Source organism: Barbus barbus (assembly GCF_936440315.1).
Source record: "Barbus barbus genome assembly, chromosome: 28".
In the NCBI taxonomy this organism is placed as follows: domain Eukaryota; kingdom Metazoa; phylum Chordata; class Actinopteri; order Cypriniformes; family Cyprinidae; genus Barbus; species Barbus barbus.
This window is the reverse complement of record NC_136756.1, coordinates 19,126,594-19,146,434: the sequence shown is the minus strand read 5'-3', so window position 1 is coordinate 19,146,434 and position 19,841 is coordinate 19,126,594. Positions and strand designations below refer to the sequence as shown.

At 37.9% G+C, this 19,841-nt stretch overlaps 1 protein-coding gene across 1 annotated transcript; it reads left to right on the top strand.

Annotated features, from left to right (window-relative positions):
• Nucleotides 1-937: 937 nt before the first annotated feature.
• Nucleotides 938-18,057, top strand: pdzd4 (PDZ domain containing 4; the record flags this gene model as incomplete). The annotated part of the gene is made up of 8 exons (XM_079382897.1): nucleotides 938-997; nucleotides 9,894-9,932; nucleotides 10,629-10,918; nucleotides 11,022-11,112; nucleotides 11,539-11,637; nucleotides 11,721-11,783; nucleotides 12,163-12,264; nucleotides 16,111-18,057. The coding sequence occupies 8 exons, from the start codon at nucleotides 938-940 to the stop codon at nucleotides 18,055-18,057; spliced, it is 2,691 nt and encodes an 896-aa protein (XP_079239023.1).
• Between the last annotated feature and the right edge of the window lie 1,784 nt (nucleotides 18,058-19,841).

Below are 19,841 nucleotides of genomic sequence, written 5' to 3'. Positions count from 1 at the left end.
GAGCGCTTATGTAGATAAATACATGCAGGTGTCAAATACAACATGCTGTGGAGAGGGAATATGAAATTAGGTATGGCACCAGCATCCATAGACTTGCAGTTATAATAACGGCTAATGAACATCTAGGCACATCTGCAATGAAATTGTGATCATAATCAATGATGGAACGGAAATACTCAAGTCTACAGTCGCAGTAGGCACTAGTTACAGACTCAAGCAACATGTTTTAAAGCACTTCAAATAGCATGATGTGCATGTCTGCGTCTAGAGAGCGCTGTTATATGTAAATGAAGGAAACAAGCTCTCTAATAATAGAATCAGTGTGAAGGAAAGCATCTCTCAGGGGAATACGGAGTGGTGGAAAGTAAACATTTGTTTATTGCATCTTTTATTTAATAATTCATGTCTTAGTCTACGACTTTGGCGGAGGCACCAGGGAGTTCACGTTAGGCAGATCATCTCTTTGATGATATTGTTCACGGTGGGATCTGTAAATGTAATTCTGCTGCTGACTGCTTGTTTCAACATTATCTGTCTAATAATATATCTGATTTGCATCATCATATGTGAAGTTTTAAAGCCAAAAACATTAAACTAACTTCCCTGAGTGTGCATCTCGGAGGAAATTCAAAGTTGACTAAAAGCACACAGACATCAGAGGCTCCATTCATCAGCGATCAAACCTTGACTTTCTCACGGCTGGATGCTCTGATCCCTTTTCCTGGGTTGGGCGTCAATTAAAACAGCAGCCGGGCCTGAATGAGGGAAGCAGACAAAGAAAAGAACATCAAAGCCCTTTCATGGAGTGCAGAGTCTTAACCTCTGATCTCAGGGAGGGATTACTGTAATTGGACGGCAGGGATCGACACCTACGTCGGAGAATCAGGAAGCGAAGAGCATCGAGGAATCGCACCCCCTCAGGAAACCACGAGCCACAATGGGCTGCAACATGTGTGTGGTGAACAGGCCGGAGGAACAGTACAGGATCATGTTTCAGGTGAGAATACCAACAAGTTCATATTCACTTTTCTCTTCAGTTTTTTAAGTTTGCACTTCATATGCTATGCATATAAATAAGCAATCATATGCTTATTGAGGATAATTCTAGGAGGTAAATGTTTCCCAAAGTTAATCAAATTAACAATGCAATATAAATATGTATATCTCACTTATAATAAAAGTTTAGGGTCAGTATTTTTTTTATTATTATTTATATTTGTATTCAGCAAGGGTGCATTAAATTGAGCAAAGGTGACAGTAAAGACATTCATAATGTTATAACATTTCTATTTCAAATAAATTCTGGTTCACACTTTATATTAGATGACCTTAACTACTATGCTTTACATAAAAAAATAAGTACAATGTAGTGGTCAAATTGTATTGTAAAACACGTTTGCTGGTATTGAGGTGGGATATGGGTAAGGTTAGGGACAGGCTTGGTGGTATGAGTAGGTTTAAGGGCGGGTTAAGGTGTAAGGGATGGGTCAACAGTGTAATTATAAATGTAATTACAGAAATTAATTACAGATGTAACTACATATAGGTATTTTTAAAAATATAAGTACAATGTAAAAACATGTATGTACACAATAAGTGCATTGTATCAAATGGTTAATTTAAATGTAAGTACACAGTAGTTAAGGCCATCTAATGTAAAGTGGGACCAAATTCTGTTCTTTTGAACCTTCCATTTTTTTAAAGAATCTATCACCATTTCTACAAAAAATAAAATAAAATTGATATATCAAGTCAAGTCAAGTCTGCTTTATTGTCAATTCTTCCACATGTACGGCAAATACATACAGAGAATTGAAATTGCGTTACTCTCAGACCCTTGGTGCATACAGTTAACATTTAAGACACTGACAGTAGACGTTCCAATACAGATAAATACAGTTTAAACATATGTACATACAACTATACAGATATACAAATGAGGACATTGTAGAAAAATAAAGAAAGAGATAGATAAAGTGGCATAAGGCACATGGCAGATAGAGTGCTAACCAGTTAAATAAAACAAAACTGTGCAGATATATGTGTAGTGCAAGAAGAGCTTATCAGATTATATATATATATCAATAAATAAATAAATTGCACACCCATTTTCAACATTGACAATGTTTCTTGAGCACCAAATCAGAATATTAGAATGATCTCTGAAGGATCATGTAACACTGAAGACTAGATTAATGGCTGCTGAAAATTAAGCTTTGCCATCACAAGAATAAACTACATTTAAAACATATTAAAAAAGAAAACAGTTGTTTTAAATTGTAATAATTTTTCACAATTCTACAGTTTTTTTTCTATATTTTGACCTAATAAATACAGCCTTATGAGCATAAGACACCTTTCAAAAACCATTTTTGACCACAGCCCCAAACATTAGTGTATTAAATTGTAGCAGTTGTTGCATGTCATTAAATATACATATCAAATGTAAAAGTAGCACTTAAACTGCTGAGCATTCATTTATAGGGAGTCAGTTCTCCCTTTGCTGTAACAGCTTCAACTCTTCTTGAAAAGGTTCGAAGGAAATTCGTTTGGATGGCCAATTTAAAATTGGGCCCAAATATAGATAATCTTGTGTAGATGATCATTTTTTGATCTGTAACACTGAAGTGTTCCTCAAATAACTATATAATGTTGGGGTTCAAGGTCCTTTACTTCTGAATGAGGTTCCTTTTCTTCTTAAAACTGAAAAAGTAAATCTGCTTTGCACCACTACTACTAAAAAACCCTCACATTCTGCTGTCTAATGCGACACCAGGATTTATGCATGTTAACCTTACGGGGATTGTAGATCTGCCAGCAAACTGGAAAATGTTTATCGTAACAGAACAGGTTTAAGATGTGTCAAGGGGCCTTTGAGTTAAGGTGGTGCTTTAGGCAAGCGATTTAATGAATTAATCCTGTTTTAAAAACCACAATCCCCTAAACAGCACAAAGACTTCCTACTCAGCATCCATTAACTGACATGGCGGTGAGATTTTCAAATAGGCTGAGAGAGAAAACGCTTTTTAAACCTCTTCCACTGGTAAGGTGTTAAAGTTTGGTTTCCATTCTGTCATTTTTCCAACCACATGACAGGTCATGTGACTATGATTGATAGCCAGGGGATATTTATACAGCTGGAAAGTAGAGCAGGATGAGAGAAGGGCAGATCTGCTAATAATAAAACCTATCAGGTGTGTAAAATATCTGAGTGCAGAGATGGGATAGGAATGCTAAAACCAAGGTTTATTGAATTCAGAACCAGAGTACATGTGTATCAGAGCAAAGCTGATCCTTTGACTATGCAAAATAAAAAAGCATGTGGTATGCCAGTGAACACATGGCTTAAAGCTGACAAATGAAATGTGGCTGCAGCGTAATGTCACCTTGAATTAAAAGGGTCCAAATCAGTAAGTATCTATGACACCTGTGCAAACAAACTATTACAGCCTTTTGCAAGGTCATGCTCATGAATATGCAAATTTTAACTGATTTATATATTTTCTGAAGAGAATGTGAGTCTATACAAAACTCACTGCTATCATGCTCAGGTGTTCTGGGTTGTTGCTATGTGGTTGTTGTTCAGAGTAGTTGTTGGAACTTATAGGTGATTTTTAGGTGATTACAATTTATTTATATGCATGATTCATTAAAAAAAAAAAATAAATAAATAAATATGTAGTAAATAACAGCAGTGTCTCCTTTTTCATAAAGAACTAAATAAAATACCAAAAAAACTGAGAAATGTCAAACTATAACAAAATTATGCAAAACATGCATGATTTTAAAATTAATAAATAACATGCATATAAAATGTTTTCATGTAGCTACTAAACAGTGATATTTTAGTATCAGATTTCTTTTTATTAATATTTTGAATTAGTTTTTGCTTTTATATTTTTTTGTTTTATTTTCATTTTAGTTTTCATGTTTTATTAGTTTTTAATTTGTCTATGTGGTTTGTATTTTTTTAGTTTTAGATATTTTAGTACATTAAATTAAATGAGAAATGATGTCTTGGCAAATAGCTTAGATAAAACAAGTCTAAGGTTTTTTTTTTTAAATATATATATATAGTTTATTTCCGTTAAAGTTTACTTTATTTCAAATAATGATTTTTAGTTAACTAAAATAACCTTGCTTCATATTTATACTATGGTACTAAATAACAGTAATGTGTCTCCTATTTTCTTTAAATAATAATAATAATAATTTAAAACTGAAGACTACCAAACAAAAATGCAACCCGTTTCAAATGCATTGCCACCTCTCAGTTCCTTCACCTGTAACATTTAAACTCCACTTGACTAAAATCCTCTCCACAGCTTGAGTTTGCCACTTTGAAGTTTTGTTCAGAGAGCAATTTGCTTTCTCTGCCAGACCACAATGTCATGCCAGGATAGGTCGAGCTTTTTCTAATACCGAGAGGATCTTCCACTTGATCTCTTCAATCTCACTTCAATTTCCAGCTCTTCTCTCCGCCGTATCCTCCACTGCCTGAGGCTCTTCACAGAGGGTTTTACTCCTAAACTAGTTTCTTATGCAGTGACCGAGAATCCTCTCTGTGTGAGCCTGTTTTAAATGCTGCACACTTATTAGTGGAGAGAGCTGGAAGACCCCATAAACCCCCTGCCAAATCAGCTGCACCAACACTGGAAGCCCCCTGGATTTACTGCAAAGGAATCGTGAAGCATATATAATGTGCTTTAGAATGTGATGCAAAATGATATTGGCACGAGTCATGACAAGCTGTGGGGGACATCACCGTGCGGCATTACACATCTTTACTTTTTCGTCCTATTCTTTCAGACTGAAATTGTTCACACGTAAAAGGATATTCACCCAAAAATGAAAATTCTGCCTTCATTCACTCACCCCACCATCTATTTATACAATTAAATGTTTTTTTTAAAGTCCCTTATGCTCACCAAAGCTGCATTTATTTGTCCAAAAATACAGTAAAACAGTAATATTGTGAAATATTATTACAATTTAAAGTAACAACTTTCTGTTTTAATATATTTTAAAATATCTGTGATGCAAAGCTGAATTTTCAGCAGTTATTACTCCAGCCTTCAGTGTCACATGATCATTCAGAAACCACTCTGATCTAGTGCTCAAGAAACATTTATTATTATTATCAGTGTTGAAAAATGTTGTGCTGCTTAATTTATTCATGACCGTGATACATTTTTCAGGATTCTTTAAAGAATAAAAAATTTCAAAACCACTTATTTGAAACAGAATTCCTCTGTAACAATGTTTTTACTGTCACTTTTGTCAATTTAATGCATTAATAAAATAAAATAAAAAATTATACTGAAGCCTGAATTTTGAACAGTAGGTAAGCCATTAGATTTATGAATTTTTGCCTGGCGACAATGAAACTGGTGAACAATCCCTCAGGCTTACACTGAAGGAGGGACCTGAGCCATTTCTAGAGATTGAAATATTATGGAGACTTACTGGTGGGCTTTTTTTTAAAGTAACCAACCATCTAGCAGCAACATGCTAAAAAGCACCTTAGCAACAGCATAGCAACACCCTGGCAATTATGGCAGCACATTTTGCACAAGAAAACAGCAGACATTTTCTTCACCGAATGTCTTTTATCATTGTAATGCTGTCACTGTTTTATAAAAGCAACATGTTGCCAAGGGTTAAGTGGCGCTGTTAGATAAAAACCCCAATAAAATACACCTCTTGTTGCTTACTCTAAAGCGCTTCTCATAGTGACACTGTTTCTTAGACACACATTCTCACCCAGTCTTTCATCAGTGTCATGCTCTATGTATCTGAGTAAGTGGCATTTGCTCTTGCTTCTGCTCTGTGTCTGGGCACACGTTAATGAAGAGCAGACACATCCTGACAGGCTTCATTGGACTCAGGACAAGCTGCTGCAGGCATGAATAATACCATTCACACCAGATCACATTAGCCGGCTCTGCTGGAATAGCCGAGCGTATGGAATCGCTATCCGTGAACGCCATCGCATTCATTTGGTAGTGCCATCTTCGTGTGACACTCATCCCCGCTAATTTCTTCCAAGCTTTAGTCTTATGATGAGGTTTAAATGAGCTCAGTCTGCAGCAAAAATCCTATGCATGTTGAGTCGCTCCAAAATGAGCCTTTTAGCAGACGCTTTGCCTTTTGTAATCCTGCCTAACCCCCACCACCACCACGCCATGTCTGATGAGTTTCCCTCTTGCGCTCTCAGTCTTCCTGCCTCTACCTAACATACCCTGTCAAATTTGTCTCTATGGGATGCCGTTGCCAAGGCAACTGAGATCATTAAGCAAGACTTATATGCTTTCTCACTGCAACGCACGTAGACGCAATAATGACGGCGAAGATATGCACACATATAGTCGAGCGCACTAAATCAGCCTTTTGAAAAAAACAATGATGTAAATAAACAAAATCTACTCTTGTGCCCTTCACGCTGCAGGAGGTCTCTCCAAACACGCATTGACATGAAAGGAAAAAGATAAAACAGTCCACCCTTCACCTGCTCCGAGAATGGGGGGAAAAAAGAAGAAAGTAAAACTAATCCAGACTGACATTTCGGGCACAAGTAACCTTTAGTTAAATTTTTCTCTGGTTTCTAGCACAACCCTTGCCCTGCCCTGATCGGGAGCAGTGGTAGGAGCAAAAATTGCTATTGCCCCGTGCTGAACATACATATATCACTGCTCAGGACTCAGGATTAATGGAGGTTAAGGTTCAATCCAGGGCGGAGAGAGAGAGAGAGAGAAAGAGAGAGAGAGAGAGAGAGAGAGAGAGTTTGCCTCCTCTAAACTCTAATCAAAAGCAAGATGAAATCCTGAGGGGAAGGTGATGGAAAGAGGGAGGGAGGACGGGAATAGAGTTTGGGAACAATGTAAAAGGCACAATTTAGAACCTCAAACTGAGTTGACCTAGTTTACTGCAGTGCTTAGGACCTTTGTGAAGACGTTTAGCATTTCTAACACTTCGGTTAACTCAAGATGATTGAGAGAAGCAAGCTAATTTCAAAATGAAAGTCAGAAAAAAAGAGCCATAATCAGAATAATTATTTGGAGGAGAATCTAGTGGGAAACAGCCCTCTGTTTCTGTTTTATAATTAGCAGGCCGTCAGTGGAAATGCAACAACAAATAACCTGTCACTCCAATAAAAAGCTCCTGCTGCACTAATATACACCACAGTTAATACTCAGAGGTGGCAAAGTAGATGCATTAAAGCAGTTACAGATGCAATAAGCAGATAAAATGTCTAACGAAAAAGGCACTTAAGACAAAAAGCAATAAAAAGGTATTTGCTTGCAAATGGAAACTATTACATATGATTGATTGAATTCTTATTAAAAAACAAACATTTCATTATATTGTGGCATCCAGGAACTGACATCATTCAAGAAAATTGGCAATACATTTTAAATTGTACACGAATTGTAGTACTGATGACAACTGTCTCTAAATTGATCAAAATTATAACAAAAATTATGCAACAAATTATATATATATATATTTTTTTATTTTAATTTTTTTTTTTATATAAAGCACATTTTAAAACAACCAAAAGGTTGACCAAAGTACTGTACAGGAAATTGAAAACACAACAGCAATCAAAATATAAACAATATACAAAAACCACAGCACAATAAAAAATATTTTTAACCCATCATACATTTTTCAAATAAATAAGATTTAAACATAGATTTAAAAGTATGTATATATATTTGTAACAGTTTGCAAGGTATACTTCATAATATTAACTAAAACGATTGGAAATTCACCCTATCTATTTTAAAATGCATCTTATTGAACTTATTGTGAAGGATTCATCCATTAATTAGCTTTTTTTAAAATGTTTTTGTGCTAATAATTCTTCAAATACTAATAATAATCAAAATGTCTCAACTTAATCTCCCCATGAAATGCCAGACTTCTCTTTATGAATGCTGACGTCTCCAATCATTCAGTCCGCTTTCGGATTCAGATCTGCCTCCAGTCAATCAACAACCAGGTCCCTGCCTTACATTTCTTTCTTTTTCAATAATCTGTTTCTGATCCGTCTTAGATATACGTCACAATATGGAAGAAAAGACTAGTTTCTACTTCTGTTACATTGCGGCTTGTGTTTGATAGAACAATACTTTTAAAGCTTATAAACAATCCAAAAAAAAAAAAAACTGAATTTGTTCCCATACTAACTAGATTAACATTTTCTGAAGGTTAAAGATTTCCTTTTACTAAAACAAAAAAACAAAAAACAAAACAAAATTGACTTTTTTTTATGCTTCCAGCTGCATGTCTTTGAAAGTGGCATAATCAATGCGCCGTGTTTGGTAGATCACAGACTCTGAGTTAATGCAGGCGTCCCGCAGTGAGATGATAGGGATCGTTGGGGTGTGGATGTGCATTGCGGTATCTGTGAGTGTCTTCAGAAGCTCCTTCATTAGCAATGTAATTATTCCACAGGGGAAAAAGTACAAGGTGAAGGTCAATAGAGGTGTATCAGGAGTTAAAGTGATGTAATTGCTGTCTCCTGGTATTGAACTGATAAGCACAATCACCCACTGAGTTCTGCAGGCAACTTAATCATGCAGAAGAAATTCCATCACAGTCAATTCGACACACTGTTGTTTCTCTAAAAACACGAAAACAAATGTTTGGATATTTCCAACACACTGCTTTCTGATGTAAAACTGCTTGTAATTTCCCCATGATCTCATGTATACAAATTATAAATACTAATGCATTGAGAGACTCATACATTAATATGCATTTTCTATATGAGACAGGGAACATATAGAAAATATTTTCTGCTTAAGAAGTCCATGTTTGCCAATATCACTTTTGCTCCATCAACTCTGAATCCCGTGTGCAAACAGTCCACTGACAGGATCAATAATGAGCTAAACACAATGAAAAATAAATAGGGTTCACCTCTTTTAGATATCGAAAGACTTTCAGTCAAACAGCATAAGGATTGAGGTGAGACCTGGTCTCTGTGGGTCAACTATTTGTAGCTTGACTGCTTTGAGAAGGATGAAAGAAACACAGAGAGAGAGAGGGATACAGGAGGGGTTGTCAAAAGTACTTTCAGTAGTATTAACCTTGTATTGATTGTGGGTTGTATTCTTGAGGGTTAAATCACCTCTCATCAGTCCCTCCGTAAGACCAGTCATTGAATGAACTGTCCCAATGCACAAATTCAAATCTGCACTGTCAGGTATCTTTCAGTTATAACAACAACAAATAAACCAATAGACTGAAAGTCATTAATCAGCATCCACAACAGCACATGTAGTACATGGTATAATTTCATAAGTCACTGATTCTGAAGACATGGGACAAAACATTTGACAATTTTATCTATATATTTCACTATTCTGGTGAGTTTTATAGATTTTGGATTAATTTATAATTATAGATCATAGATCATTATAATTTCAGGTAATTGTGCTGGTATTGTTTTATTTAAATTTTTTGTCATAACCATGATTGCAACTCCATTACAATCTATATCTAGATTTGTCTGTAACAAATACCTGATACATTTTTGTATAGGACAGTGTTGACACATGCTGAGCGGCAAGTAAAAAAAAAATTACGTGAGAAATTGGAATCAAAAGACTGCACTGAATACATAAACCAAAATAATTTCCTGATATACAAACACTATTTTTGAGGTTTTGTCATTGTTATAGCTTTGTCATAGTACTCAAGAAGCAGTGATGTGCAATAAAAAGAGCCTGCTAAAACATTAACTGTTATAAAGATTAATATCACCCTTAATCAAAATGAACCAGCAATCAATACAACATTGCAGCACGCAGCTGTTGTTGTTTCTGTTCAAAGCTGTCAATGTTAACCCTTTTAATCTGGTTCTGCTCTGTTTTTCACCACAGAAGGGAAACACGCTGCGTCCTATTGATGCAGAAGTAAAGGTAGGACATATTCCACTCAGATCTGAGGTTTGTCTCGTCACGGCTATACCTTACTGTTCAAAAGTAATTCAAATCTGATCAGAATATTAGAATGATTTCTGAAGGATCATGTGACTCAGCAGACTAACTATGCAAGAAACATCTCATGGATGCACTTTTTACATCACAAGAATAAATTACACTTATTATATTAAAACAGAAAACAGTTATTTTAAATTGAATTTTTTTTTACATTTTACTGCATTTTTAATTAAACAAATGCAGCTTTGATAAACATAAGAGACTTTGAAATAACAAAAAATCATACCGATCCCAGACTTTTGATTGGTAAAGCAGCAGAATCTTCTATAAAATCAGTATTTTATATATTTGCAGTTTCTTGTCTTTCTATTTCTTTGTTTGTGATGGGATGATGGGGAGCTCATGCTTGTCTTGCAATAACCATTTTTGCTGCTTTGCAATGTTACTTCTCACCAAGGAGGAGCAGAACTACATCCTTGCTTGAGTTTTGCTTATTTGTGCATTTATCTTCCCTCTCTCTCCTTCTCTCATTTTTCTTATCCCTGTCTCCCTCTTTCTCCACTTCATTCTCTCTATAGTGCTGCTTCAGCATTTTCAGAAGTATCAGATTAAACAACCAATAAGTGCATTATTTTTTAAATAGACATACAATGGCATTCTTTTTAATGTCTGCAGCTCAAAGGCAGAAGAACATCTCACCTGTCCCAGGACAAAGACGGGCAGCCTCATGACCCTCTGCTTCTTCAGGTGGTACGTAAGGGTCACAGGAGGAGATTGGGTACAGCCGCTGGCACGGCTCGGCTCATGGCAATAACAGACTGTGTGGACAATGGCACCCAGACCGACATCAGCTTCCAGAACTTCCTGAATGGGGACAGAGGGTCTTACCCGAGCAGTGAACCACCCATGCCCCCACCCTCCCCTCCCCTCGCACAGCTGGTGGAGCCATACCTGCTGAATGACCTGTGAGCATCTTCACTGTCCTCTGCCTCTTGATCAGTTCTCATTACTGTCTGTGAGGTGGGTAAATGTTGAAAACCTGCTGAAGAAACATATGTCTTTTCACAGTGGTTCTCTGGGGCAGGAATATAGTGATCCAAATGACTACTTCAATGTTGCCAACCATGAGGTGGATCAACAAGAAGAACTAGAATATGAGGTGGGAAACCAAGAAATCGTAATAGCCTTTTACATTCAACCATAAATGAGTAACCAGTATTTTAAATAAATGAAATCCCATTGATTTTATTTTTAAACCCTGGGTGGAATAAATGCCCAGAGCTGTTAATATGTTCATAATTGTGACTATCTGCAAAAATAAATAAATAAAATAAAATAATTAATGAAATTAATTTAAATACAGATTGGTTGATTCAATAATATAATAATATATAAATAAAACACATTCACTCTAAGGGAAAAATGGGATTAAATGGGTTAACAGAAGACCAGTAACCTGTACACATTACCCCAACCTATAATATCTCATAAATTTGCTCTAGCTGGTTTTCCGTCCCGGTGCATCTTTAAAGCCGAGGGTTTAATCTCTGCCCTATAAACGGCTCTTCCTCTCTGTCTTTGTCAGGAGGTGGAGCTGTATAAGTCGAGTCAGCAGGATAAACTGGGGCTAACAGTCTGTTACCGGACAGACGATGAGGAAGACCAAGGCATCTATGTTGGGGAAGTGAGTGACCACATGAGACTGAACGTTATTTCACTGCTCAAGACAAGTTTTTCAGTTGATATTTAAGCATTCCCGGTTCTTAGGTGAATCCAAACAGCATAGCAGCAAAAGATGGAAGAATCAGGAAGGGGGACAGGATATTACAGGTATGTGTTTGCTCAGATGTGCTGCTAGAGTCAAATGACATCAACAACAACCACTGATGAGCTGACATCATCGTGTCATTACGTTCATCTGGGAGGCCAAGCGTTTCTAGAGACAATCAGTCTATAAACAGATAATTGGTGTGACTTTTAACACAGCCCACACAATTACTCTAGAGAATAATTACAGAACAGCAAAGACAATGTGTCACGTTGCCTTCTTCATTTATTCTGGTTTCTGATGTGACACTGACACCAAGGACTCGGTCGAAACATGACCACCCTTTTGCTAATGTTTGGATGTTATGCTGTTTTGGGAAAAGAGCTGACCTTTTGTGTTTGAACATGGCTGTGAATAAAGTCTCTGTCTGTCCCACATTAGATAAATGGAATGGAAGTGCAGAACCGAGAGGAAGCGGTGGCCATCCTGACCCGTGAGGACAGCACCAACTTCTCATTACTACTGGCCAGACCAGAGATAGAGGTAAATATATATGACACAAATGTGAAAGCGAAAGGGACACATTAGAATAGAGCAAAGAGGACATGCATGATGAGCGTACATCAATTATTTCTCCTAGACAGTAATATGACCATATACTTTAGGAGAAATTTTAGGAGAAAGACAAAGCAGACACTAAAATGAACCAAACATAAACCATTAAATCATCCCCCCAAATCTCACATCCTCTGAGCAATTAAATGGTTTTCTAAACACGCACATACAAGCACGATTCAAGTACACACATACACACAAAAAATAGGCTTTTTGAGGCACATGCAAAGTTAATGGACCCACTTTGTCCCCAACGACAGCATATCCTAAAATTAATGGCTTATTTTGCTGATGGAAGGGAAACAGAAGTCTCACATCACTCAATGTCTCAATCATGTGATCACTCTTAGTGATGGGTGTCAAGGATTTGTGGCAGTTCCATTAACACTATTCCACAAGGAGATGAAGAATGAGAGGGAACAAAGCTGCTTACAGAATGGAGGGAGAGTGCTCCATTAGAAAGACATGCACAGAGGAGAAGTAATTGAAGGAATTGATGGAAGGTATGATAGAGAGAGGGCAAATGAAGAGGTACAAGCAAGGTACACTATAGTAAGGAAGGATACACTCGTAAAAATAGAAGTGCTTCACAGTGCGATAGAAGAACCTTTTTGTCTAAATGGTTCCATAAAGGACAAATGTTTAGACAAACATTCTTCAGAATATAAAAAGGTAAGAAAGAGATGGTTCTTTGTGGAACCAAAAATGGTTCTTCTATGGCATCGCTGTGAAGAACCTTTTAAGCACCTTTATTTTTAATAGTGTATCATGCTTTGTTCCACAGTAAGCAGTTTCCAAGGAGGCTGTGCAGATGCACATTCATGCTCTGGGTATCTATAACATTTTATAAATTTGCATTTCGTACAATTGTGATGTAAACCCTTAACCAGGGTTGGAATTTTACTTGTGCATTTATATTTATTTGTTTAGCAGATGTTTCATTTAAAGTGACTTATAACTGAGAATACCACCAGCAGAAGCAATTAATCTGAATCTTAAAAGTTGTCTGTGCAAGCAAATTTATTTAATACAAATTTAATAGCATTTTTACTCTTGCGCCACACAAATATGAACTGTTCTAAATGAGCACCTATTTCAGAGCTGTATATATATGGTGTTCTAAATGTCTGACTTTGTAACTGTGTCAATTTTTCTGCAATTTCTGGGGAGTCAGTGGTGATATTGAAAAAAAATGGCTGTTGGTTATTGTGTGCAGCCTGCAAAAATCATCTATCATGAGCACAGCCGTCAGCTAATGAATAAAACAGGGAGCTCATTTCAGCCAACGCTCAGCACTAACAAGATCAGAACAATAAGGGGGCCATTTTGTACCTCTCATTCTCATCCACAATCACCCTCCCAGCAACACAGAAAGATTAATGATGAACTGAAGACCAGAAACAAGTGGAGCTGTCAGACCAGGAGAGGAAGCGATTGAGAGAGAAAGAGAGACAGTGGTAGAGAAACAGCAAGGGATTGTTGACTTGCAGAAAGAGATTACAAACTGACTAAATCAAGAAGAAGTAAAGAGAGACAAATGTGCTCAAGAAATGTCACGGACAGACCATTAAAACAACCCGTGTTACTATTTATGAAAGTCTGATATTTAATCAAGTGATAATTGCAATTGATTATTGTCTGCCATCTATAGACAAAGATACTTAGGGTAAACAAATCAACGCTTCAGTAAATTTGTATTCATCAATAAATCTTGATTGGTAGCAAGATATAAAAATAGTCACAAATTAAAATTAACACAAAAACAGTCAGAGTAATAGTGCCACTTAGTTTTAAAGTATCTCACAAGAAAATGGTTTTATTTTTTAATTGGTAAAGTCTCAGTGATCATTAAATATTTCTTATTTACTATCTATACTATGGACATTCAATGTGATAAATATCTCACAATACGGTGTTCATAATGCCAGCTATCCACCTCTATTTTTTAATGCGGAGGTAAGCCATTTTCTGTGAATGTGCGAGACTTCTGGCTCATTAGCCGATGTAGGAAAATAAAGAGAAGAATAACAGTAAAGAGCAAAACTGTTCGCGCTACCGACTAGTGTGTTCATATTTAAGATAATACATTGAAATAATATGGTAAGAAACAGCAGTTTGCAATATCAAGCAGCAAAACGAGCTGCTTTTTACAGCTAAAAATGGTTGGAAGCGGATTAGACAGGAAGCCAGACACATTACATTTACAAATGGCCATGCCTGCTCTTTCAGGAAAAATAAGGTGGATAGATAAATTTAATTGAATATATATACTGTATATATACAGGTGCTGGTCATAAAATTAGAATATCATGAAAAAGTTTATTTCAGTAATACCATTCAAAAAGTGAAACTTGTATATTAGATTCATTCATTACACACAGACTGATATATTTCAAATGTTTATTTCCTTTAATTTTGATGATTATAACTGACAACTAATGAAAGTCCCAAATTCAGTATTCCAGAAAATTAGAATATTGTGGAAATGTTCAATATTGAAGACACCTGGTGCCACACTCTAATCAGCTAATTAACTCAAAACACCTGCAAACATGACATGGGTTTCAGCTGTCGCATTCCTTGTGTCAAGCCACTCTTGAACAAGAGACAGCGTCAGAAGCGTCTTGCCTGGACTGCTGCTGAGTGGTCCAAAGTTATGTTCTCTGATGAAAGTAAATTTTGCATTTCCTTTGGAAATCAAGGTCCCAGAGTCTGGAGGAAGAGAGGAGAGGCACATAATCCACGTTGCTTGAGGTCCAGTGTAAAGTTTCCACAGTCATTGATGGTTTGGGGTGCCATGTCATCTGCTGGTGTTGGTCCATTGTGTTTTCTGAGGTCCAAGGTCAACGCAACCAGGAAGTTTTAGAGCACTTCATGCTTCCTGCTGCTGACCAACTTTATGGAGATGCATATTTCATTTTCCAACAGGACTTGGCACCTGCACACACTGCCAAAGCTACCAGTACCTGGTTTAAGGACCATGGTATCCCTGTTCTTGATTGGCCAGCAAACTCGCCTGACCTTAACCCCATAGAAAACCTATGGGGTATTGTGAAGAGGAAGATGCAATACGCCAGACCCAACAATTCAGAAGAGCTGAAGGCCACTATCAGAGCAACATGGGCTCTCATAACACCTGAGCAGTGCCACAGACTGATCGACCCCATGCCACGCCGCATTGCTGCAGTAATCCAGGCCAAAGGAGCCCCAACTAAATATTGAGTGCTGTACATGTTCATACTTTTCAGTTGGCCAACATTTCTAAAAATATTTTTTTTTTGCATTGGTCTTAATTGATATTCAAATTTTCTGAGATACTGAATTTGGGACTTTCATTAGTTCTCAGTTATAATCATCAAAATTAAAGGAAATAAACATTTGATATATACCAGTCTGTGTGTAATCAATGAATCTAATATACACGTTTCACTTTTTGAATGGTATTACTGAAATAAACTTTTTCATGATATTCTAATTTTATGACCAGCACCTGTGTATATATATATATATATATATATACACACATACACACACACATATTTGCGTAAGTATGAAAATACTAGACCTCAATGCAGTTTAATAATAATAGGCCTCATAATTCTTGATTTACAACTAAACATGTTGCACACATTTAAACAAATGTCTATATTGCCATCTAGTGTTAAAAAGCATTACTGCATGTATTTATTTTTATGGCAATACTGGTGATGTTAGCCTCTAACTCTTCCCTCCTACATTCTTTTTCTCTTCCCTTCCTTTGTGCCTTTCACCTAGACGGACACTCATTTGGACCCAGAGGAGACTGACTGTGAGTTACCTGTAGGGATGAGTGTGGACAGCCTTAATACTTCCCATCTGTCCGGCTTTTACCATTTCCGACAACAGAGACCCCAAGCAGGCATTCCTGAGGAAACCCTACATCGGGAGACACCCATGCTCAGTTTAGCAACCCTCAGCAACAGTCAAGAGCTCGACAGTGGTGTGGGCCGAACAGATGAGAGCACAAAGAACGAAGAATCCTCTGAGCATGACATCCTTCTGGGCGATGAGCAGACCAGCGCCTCCAACACAAATGTCACTAACACACCTGGCAGTTTGCGCAAGTTCAGGCCCGGCAGGAGCGGCGGAGGAGGGAGCGACACGCCATCGCCGCTGTTCCCTCTCCGAGAGCTCCACCTTAGCACAGACTCACTGGAATGTGGAAGCATGGGTGGTGGGTACCTTCACGATCCCGTCAGCGGGATGATAATGCCGGGCCTGACAGAGGAGGAATGCGAGAGGTACAGGCAGCTTCTGGAAATCAAGTGTTGCTATGAGAAGAGGATGAAGAAAGTGCAGCAGGTTCAAGAAGAGGAGCAGAAAGAAGGAGAGACACAAGACGAAGCTGAGAATAGGGAAGAGACTCTGGATGAGAACAGTAACGAGAACCTGACTCCACATGAGATGGCGCTTCTGGAAGAGGAAATGAGGCACCTTGAGTTCAAGTGCCGGAACATTCTACGGGCACAGAAGATGCAGCAGTTAAGAGAACGCTGTTTGAAAGCCTGGCTGATGGAGGAAGAAACATCTGGCCGGGCGTCTGCTGAACCTCAGGGGTCTCCATTGCATGAGCTGTCTGACATCAACGAACTTCCAGAGAAGGAACGTTCGGACAAGGACAGCACCAGCGCTTACAACACCGGGGGAGAGAGCTGCAGGAGCACACCTATGGTGAGTGAGCATCGACTTCCAGTTTCTCAAATCGATGAGTCCACAAGTCCTCTGCCAAGTAGACACAGGGATCGACCAACCTGGAGTGAAAGAGGACGAGCAAGCCTCAACAGTTCATATTCGCCAAGCAGCTACAAGAAGTTTCAGACTAACACCCCTATGAACCAGAAATTCTGCTCACTCACAAGAGAAGGAACTGTCCATCGCATGCATGAAGGAGTGACACAGGGTGGAAATTCTAGGGTGAGTAGCCATAACAGAAATGGTGGTCGTAGTGCGGAGTCAAGTCCTTACTTCACTCGACGCCGTCATTCCAACTGCTTCACTCCAGAACGCTACCAGAGTTGCATGCATCTGGGATCCTCACTTTCTGAGAGTTCTGGACCCTTGGATAGAGCTGTGGAAGGAGAAAGTGAGGCACCAGTGGGCGGCAGTGACCGTGAGGGCCATGGGAATAGCACCTTTGGGTCGCTGCCTCACCCCAGCCCAGTGAAGCTTTCTCTGGCCTTACCTTTGCCACTTCCCCCTGCATCACCACGCATGGAGTGGAAGGTGAAGATAAGAAGCGATGGGACACGCTATGTGGCCAAACGTCCCGTTCGAGACCGGCTCTTGAAAGCCCGAGCTATGAAGATCCGCGAGGAGCGTAGCGGAATGACGACTGATGATGACGCAGTGAGCGAAATGAAGATGGGTCGCTACTGGAGCAAAGAAGAGCGTAAGCAACATCTGCTGAGGGCCCGCGAGCAGCGCAGACGCCGAGAATTTATGATCCAAAGCCGCTTGGAATATATGCGAGAACACGGTCTGGATATGGGCAAGGAGAGCCAGTCAGAGTCTGGCCAGAACCCAGCCTCAATCCTGGAGCTCAGTCAGAAAAAGAGCTCCAAGAAACGCAACCGACGCATACTGGACAACTGGATCACCATTCAAGAGCTACTTGCACATGGCTCTCGCTCTCCAGACGGGACAAAGGTGTATAATCCTCTTCTGTCTGTTACCACAGTCTGAAAGGATGGCGAGGAAGGACAACAGGAAGAGAATCTATTTTATTGAATTTTCAAATACTTTCTTGAACAGTTCTCAACAGATTCAAGGGTCATCTGTCTACATTACTAATATGGCTGAGCAATGTCTACCAACTACCGCTCTTCTTAATTTCATGTCAAACAAATCCTATTCGTAACAAGTACTTGAAGTTAAAATACCTAAAAAGTACCTGAAACAAGACCAATATACTTGAGAAGCAACACTAGATAAAACTTGTTTCATAGATATTTATCTATTGTTTTAAAATTGATTATACTCATACCTATATAAAATATACATTATCTTAAGTTGGTTCTCAAGTAAATGTACCTTTCAAAGATTTTTAGGTTATTTGGAAAACAAATAAAAAATATTAATTAAAAAGTCAAGTATTTGTTCATGGGTGGCGGTACTTTTAAGTTTGTGGAAAAACTTGATTTTCTTGATTAATGAATGTCACATTGTATTGCTTCTCAACAGACATTTTCACTCCTCTGAGGTCAAGCATCTGCTTTCGAGGATTTCTGTTTGACTTTAAACTGAAAACAGCACATGGCTGAGTGACAAAGACAAAGACACTCAAAAGATTATGAATGTTGACTGAACGTACACAAACAAGCACAACGCACACACCTCAAACTGTACAAGCAGACAGGTCTTAATCAAAATCTGTTCATTGCAAGCAAACATATCGGACAAATGTAATTCATTCGGTAACTTCCTCACAGCTGCAAAAAAGTCAAAGAATGATTCAGTTTCTTAACTCTTGAATTTTCATTGGGAATAATGGGGGCATGGAATGTCAATAGGATTTTTGTGCAATTTACTGCTCTAATTACAACATCATATAAGTGCTTAGCCTGTGCAGACACAATCATGTTAAACTTTCCTACAGAGATGTGGTGCTGAACATTTGTACTGCTTGTTTGTGATGGAATTTACACTATTCTTCTGTACTGTTCATTATTACCCAGATATGACAAAAGCACAATGTAAGCCACAATGTGCTTTTTAATTTTTGAATGTAAGTTAGTTCTTTTCCCTTACACCCCAAGTCAGCACGGAACGACTTTCACAAGCCTATGTGGCCTAGTGCGGACACATACTAAACACCAGCAAAAGGGGCAGCACAAAACACACTGGAACCCTAAGAAATCTAACCAGCTTCAAAATGAAAACAGATTGTACATTTTGATATACTGTAATTAGGAGCATTTAACCTGAAGTGGCAAAGATGAGGGGATATTCTTATTCATGAATAAATTAATGATATACAAATTTGTTAACATATTTGTAAGTGTTCAAAATTTTTGTAGAAAATGGCCTTAAGAGTTTTGACCAGTTTGGTGATGAGAGCCACTTGTTTAGCTCAACTAATTTTGCATGATTTTGACTATAATGTACATGCCAGAAATACACTATAGTGGAGAACTTCAATTTCTCAGTATACAAATGTATGTGACCAGAGGACTTTATCCAGCATCATTTGCCATTTCTGTCTTGGTGTTAGATAAAAATGTAGAAATCCACAGTTATACTCATATGGTACCTGTTGATTGATATCAATAGTCCTAATTATACAATGTGTAATGTGCATTAGTTCTTGAGTGGTTATTTCAATGCATTGCTGAGACCGTATAAAATATAACATTTTAGTCAAATAAAACAATTTTGTATGCTTAATATAATCTGTCATTAACCTGATTTCATACTTAGATGCACACAACACACACATTCATACTGCACACACACCAAAATAATTAAAC